The sequence below is a fragment of the Cucurbitaria berberidis genome (assembly GCF_010015615.1).
Source record: "Cucurbitaria berberidis CBS 394.84 unplaced genomic scaffold K460scaffold_9, whole genome shotgun sequence".
NCBI classification, from domain to species: domain Eukaryota; kingdom Fungi; phylum Ascomycota; class Dothideomycetes; order Pleosporales; family Cucurbitariaceae; genus Cucurbitaria; species Cucurbitaria berberidis.
This window is the reverse complement of record NW_024468943.1, coordinates 62,890-68,773: the sequence shown is the minus strand read 5'-3', so window position 1 is coordinate 68,773 and position 5,884 is coordinate 62,890. Positions and strand designations below refer to the sequence as shown.

General features: G+C 25.4%; 1 protein-coding gene across 1 annotated transcript; it reads right to left on the bottom strand.

The window, feature by feature from the left end:
- Positions 1 to 5,734: 5,734 nt before the first annotated feature.
- K460DRAFT_297653 (uncharacterized protein) lies at positions 5,735 to 5,884 on the bottom strand (the record flags this gene model as incomplete). The annotated part of the gene is made up of 1 exon (XM_040929725.1): positions 5,735 to 5,884. A coding segment is annotated over one exon (150 nt), but the record flags the coding sequence as incomplete, so codon positions are not given.

Genomic DNA, 5,884 nt, shown 5'->3' with positions numbered 1-5,884 from the left:
TCTATACTCCCTATAACTAAAAATATTTTCTAGAAAATAAAAACAACTATATCGCGTAAGTTAGCAAATATAAGTTTATAATTTATATAGCACTGCGCATATTTCTGCGATTTTGCTAGTAAAAACCTAAGCTTTAATATATTTTCTGCTACATCTACTCTGCAACGCAAAAACTAGAGTTAATTACTTTTATATATTATATAAAAAAAGCAGTTAAAGTTTCTAAAAATATAACTATTTTATTTACTACTATTTGCAGTAAGTTTTAAGGGCGTTAAAGCGTAAATAATAGTTAGTAATAAAGTATAAAATAAGCTTCTGCCTAAAAATAGAGCTAGCATACTAGTCCTTCTGCCTATTTTTTCTTTTTTGCAGTAGTAATAATAAGCTCTTAATTAAATTAATCTGCTTGCTACAAAGTGCTTTATTAATAAATATACTAGTACTTATTAGTTTTGCGCATAGAAGAGGCTTTTAGGGGCTCTTTATACTTAAAAGCTAGCTATTAGTAGAGTGCATAGTATAAAAAAAGTAGCCTAAAAACTATTTTGCTTATATTTATTTTCTACTACTTTTTAGTAATAGCTTAAGTATTGTTAGTAAGCAGCTTGCGTATTTATAGTTTTATATTTACACGCCCTATTTCCTAAATATTAGCTAGTAATATTTACTCTAATTAGTATAATATTAAGGGCTAGGCAGCTATTTTCTGCCTAATTAGGTTAGCTAAGGCCTATATTACAAAGCAACGCCTTAGCGCTGCACTTATTCTTACAGTTAATACTTAAAGTCCTATTTATTTTTATAAATAGGTACTATTTAGAGTTTGTAAATAGCTAGCTTTGCTAACTATTTATTAAATTTCTAAAAATACTTCTACTAAATATCCGCGCTTGCGTGCATAATAAAGCAATTATAAGTTTTTTTTTTCTAAAGTATATATAGTGCGGGTTTTTTTTAGTAGTAATACTAGTAATGCCCTATTTTAGACCGCACTTTAGGAAATTTAGTAAGAGTAACTAAATTAGTTGCTTGCAGTATTAGTGCCTTATATACTTTTATAATAAATAGCTAGCACTGCTTTGTGCAGCTACTTGCTTAGTACTTTCTACTTTTTTTAGGGAATTTGTGCCTGCATGCCTTGTGCGCCTAAATATAGGATTATTACCTAGTTAATTCTGCTAGTAGTTATATGCTTGTTTTAAAAATTAAGCTATATATATTTAAGTATAAGTAATTATACTATAAAACTGCAAATAGCTTATTAAATTAGTTATTGTTTATTTAATAGTACTTTACTACTTAGATAATTATAGTAATTCTAGAGCTAATATATGCTAAAAACTCTAACTTTAAAAAGGATATATTTATTAAATAAAAAACTAACGCTTTTTGGAGCTTTTTAGTAATTTATAATAATTTTACAAATTGTATAGCTTTGCGCCAGCAATAGTTTATTTAAATTTCTGCCTTATTAATTTTTAATAGTAAAGTATTAGCTTACTATAGTTTTAATGGGTAATAGGGAATTAGAGTTTAATTCTAGAAAAGGAGCTTAAAAAACAGCTACTATATTTAAGGAAAGTAGTAGGCGCGCAAATTACTTAATTCTAATATAGAAAAGTAGTAATAATAAATACTAATACAGGGCTTTTTTAAGTTTTGTAATTAAAATAAGTATAATTTAAACTTCTTAATAAGGAATAATTGGAGGGCAAGTTTAGTGCTAGCAGCTGCAGTAATTCTAGTTCTAATAGCGTATATTAAAGTTGTTGCAGTTAAAAAGCTTGTAATTAAAACTTAGGTTTAGCTAGTAGGTTTACTTTACTGCGTGTACTTGTTTAGCTAGGCTTTTTTTTTAGAAAATTTTATGCCCTTTACTAGGCGTATTAGGGACTAGGACTTTTACTTTGAAAAAATTAGAATATTTAAAGTAAGCCTTTGCTTAAATATATTAGTATAGAATAATAAAATAGAATATACAGTTTTATTTTGTTAGTTTTTAAAACTACTATAATAATTAATAGGAATAGTTGGGGGCATTAGTATTTAATTGTTAGAAGTAAAATTTTTGGATTTATTAAAAACTAACTACTGCAAAAGTATTTACTAAGAATATTTTTATTAATTAGTAAATAAAAGTTAGAGGATTAAAAATAATTAAATACTATTGTAGTTTTAACTGTAAACTATACTAACTAAAGATTGGGCAATATTTTTTTTTTTAACTTGCTTAGCACTTTACGAGAAATTAAAGTTTTTAGGTTCTAGAGAGAGTATAGTTGCAAAGCTAAAACTTAAAAAAATTAATAAAAAGGTACTACTAGGCGTAAAGCCTGCAGCTTAATTTAACTTAATATAAGGAAACTTACTAAGTTTAGATAAAATAAGGATTAATAGATTAAAAGCTTTTTTTTAATTTTTTAGGTAGTAGTGCATAGCTGTTTTTAGTTAGTAAAGTAATTTATTTACTTAATTGCAATAACAAATAAAACTTTAACTTGCTAAATAGCTAGGCTAGCTTTAGCTAGTTGCTAGCTTTTTAGAAAAACTATTAGTTTAAACTAATAGAAATTTAAAGCAATAATAAGTTTATAATACTTTTAAATATTCTAGGCCGCACGCGCGCTATACTAATAAAGCTAATAAGTTTTTTATTTTAGCTAAAAAGTTTAGGTAATTTTATTAAACTCTATTGTACTAGAGATAGAATATTGCAATTATTACTTTTTAATAAAGAATGCCTAGTAAGCGTGTATTATTAGCATACATTAATTATATTTCTACCTTTTATATATACCGCCCGTTGCTACTACTAATTAAATAGCTTAGTAAAGCCTTTAGACTAGCTTGGGGAAATTAGCAATAACTACTTTAAGCTAGAAAGTTTATTAAACTTAGTTATTTAAAGGAAGTAAAAGTTATAATAAAGTTTCTATAAGTAAACCTACAGAAAAATTATTACTAATTTTTAGGAAGACTTTAGTCCCTGTTTAAACCTTTATTTTTTGTATATTATTTATTTTTTTGGCAGGCTCTGCCTGCTAATAGAATACTATAAAAACTTTTTGTAATTGCAATTAGCATTAGAAAACACATAATAATTACAACTTTTAATAATAGATTTTTTAGTTTTAGTATTAATAAAGAACGCAGCAAAATGCGAAAAGTAGTATAAATTGCAAAATTTAGTAAATTATCGAATTTTTGAACGCATATTGCGCTTTTTAGTATTCTATAAATCATGCTTATTTAAGCGTTATTTGTACTTTTAAGCTCTATTTAATATTAGGTATTTGTTTTTATTTTATGCGCAAAACTTATTTTAAAGTAATTAGTAGCTAGCGTACTTGCTTTAAAGCGCAGCATATTTTGCGTTTTTTAGCTTAAATGCTTGTATTTACAAAGCTTATACTTTTGCTCTTAACTTTAGATTAAGTAGGAATACCTGCTAAACTTAAGTATATTAATAAGCAGAAAAAAAAAAAATTAATAGGGATTGCCCTAGTAATAGCAAGTAAAGCAGTATTAGCTTAAATTTAAAATCTAGCTCTTTTAGGGTTTAAGTTGTAATTTGTAAAAAGCGCTTTAGTATTAGCAGTAGTTTAAGTTCCTTAAAACAGGATATTATAGAAAGTAAAAATCCTATATATAGTTACTAACTTTTGCTGTATAAAGCCCCTTTAATAAGTTAAATTATTTAGGAATGCAGCTCTAAATAAAAAGTAAATTTCTTTTAAAGCTAAATACTAGCTAGAAACTAATAGCGCACAAGTAGAGTAATTAAAAAATAAAAAGCACTTTAAAAAGAAAGTTAAATAGTACGTAAAATTATTAAAAAGGAAGCGCTTATAGCTAGACTTGCCTATAGTTACTTATTTAGGCTTTTACTTAGTACACTTTTCTGCAGATAAATTAGTATTAGTTTAAATAGTTAAATAAAAGCTTTTATTATATACTTCCTTTTGGAAAAGCCTTATAGAAAAAGCAATATACAACTAGTTTAGACTAAAGTCTGCGCATTTACTAAAATGCTAGTATAATAGTTATAAGTAGCCTATTTTAAAATATAAACTAAAAAATCTAATATTTATACAAGTATTTGGGTATTAAGCCCAAACGCATAATAAAAGTAAATAGAAGTAGGATTTTTTTTAGAGTGTACTATTAACTAATCCTAATATTTTTAAATAAATTTAAGTAAAAGCATAGCTATTAAAACTTAAAAAATAGTAAACTATGCTTAAATAGGGTAAAACTAGAAAAAACTCTAGTAGAGGCTTGTAGCAGTTTTAATGTGCAAATTAATTATTAAATTTGGGCATAAAAGCAAAAAACTAATTAAACTATTTAGTAGCTAGTTTTTACTAAAGTTTCTTTTAAAATAGTAGTAATATATTTAGTTTTATAAAGTAAAGCAAATAATTAGAAGCCTAGGGGTTAAAACAATTTTTACCTATTTTTAAACTTTAAATATATAAGAAGTCCTTATTACTTAATTAAATATAAACACTTAAATATACTGTTACTAGTAGGCTATTTTTAGTAAGCAGAACTAGTAATGCGGAATAAACTAAACGCAGGGTTAAAGTGCTAGAATATATACTTATTAAATACTACAAAAGGTATTAGTTTATCTAGACAGCAGGACAGTAGCTATAGAAGTTAGAATTTGCTAAAAAGTATGTAATAATTTACTTACTAAATAAACTAGCTTTAAAAATAAATAGCGCTTAAGCGTGTTACTTATACCCTGCTACTAAGGCAAGATTTAAGCCCTAGCAAGTAAGCAGGTATAAAAGCTTATAATAAAGCTTTAAAAATAACTTTAGGTTAAATAGTTTTTAGTGCAGATTTTAGTAGTAGTAGCAAATATTTAAATAAAAACTTTAAGAACTAAAGTAGAGAAAAGTTTTATATAAATAGTAGTTGGATATAAGTTAATTAATTCTAAAAAATAGAGTAATTTTATTTTAATATTAGCGCTTGCGCCGCGCCCTTAAAAGGGAAGCTAGTTAATATTCTAGTATTTAAATATAGATTTTCTGCAGTAATGCAATTAAGAGTAAAAACTTTAGCAAAAGTTCTAAAAAGAGTTCTCTTTTTTTTTTAATAATTTATTACTCTAAAATTAATTTGTCCGGAGCTAGGGTTTAATAGCTAGAAAAGTACTATACTTTTGCAGCATTTAGTGCACTTTTAATAAGTTTTAAAAATTTGCTTAAAAAAATAGTTTTTATACTAAATTGTATTTATAACTATAGCAGGTTTCTAAAGTAAAAAGCTTCTAGTTAATAAAATAATATAGATAAAGGAAGTTAGCAAAATAAATCTATAACTTTAAGAAAAGAATTAGCTCTAAAAGTTAGGTATATTAAGCTTTAGGGAAAAACTTCTAGCGCAGAAAAGTACTAGCCGCAAAGTAAGCACTTTTTAGCGCTAAAGTATAAGCACTTTTAGCAGGCTTTAGCTGTCTAGCGTGCGTTTAATAACTAATTTAGAACTAGTACAAATAAAAAAAATTTAACTATCTAATTAAAACATAGTATTATAATAGCTAGAAAGTAGTATTAATATAATATAATTTCTGCCTAGTATTTTAAATATTAAAGCAAAAAGATTTGACTAAGCGCAAGTAAATAGCAGAAGTAACTATAACTTTTTTAAAGTAGTTAAATACTTTATTATCTAATTAGTAACACGCATAAATAAATTAATAAAATTTCTACTATTTCTATTTACTATTTAGCAAAACTATAGCTAAGGGAACAGGCTTAGCTAAATTAGTAGAAAAAAAAAACTTTGTTGAGCTTAACTCTAGTTTAATATTATAAAAAAATATAAAAGGTGTAGAATAAGTAGGAGCTTTGGCGCTAGTAAAATA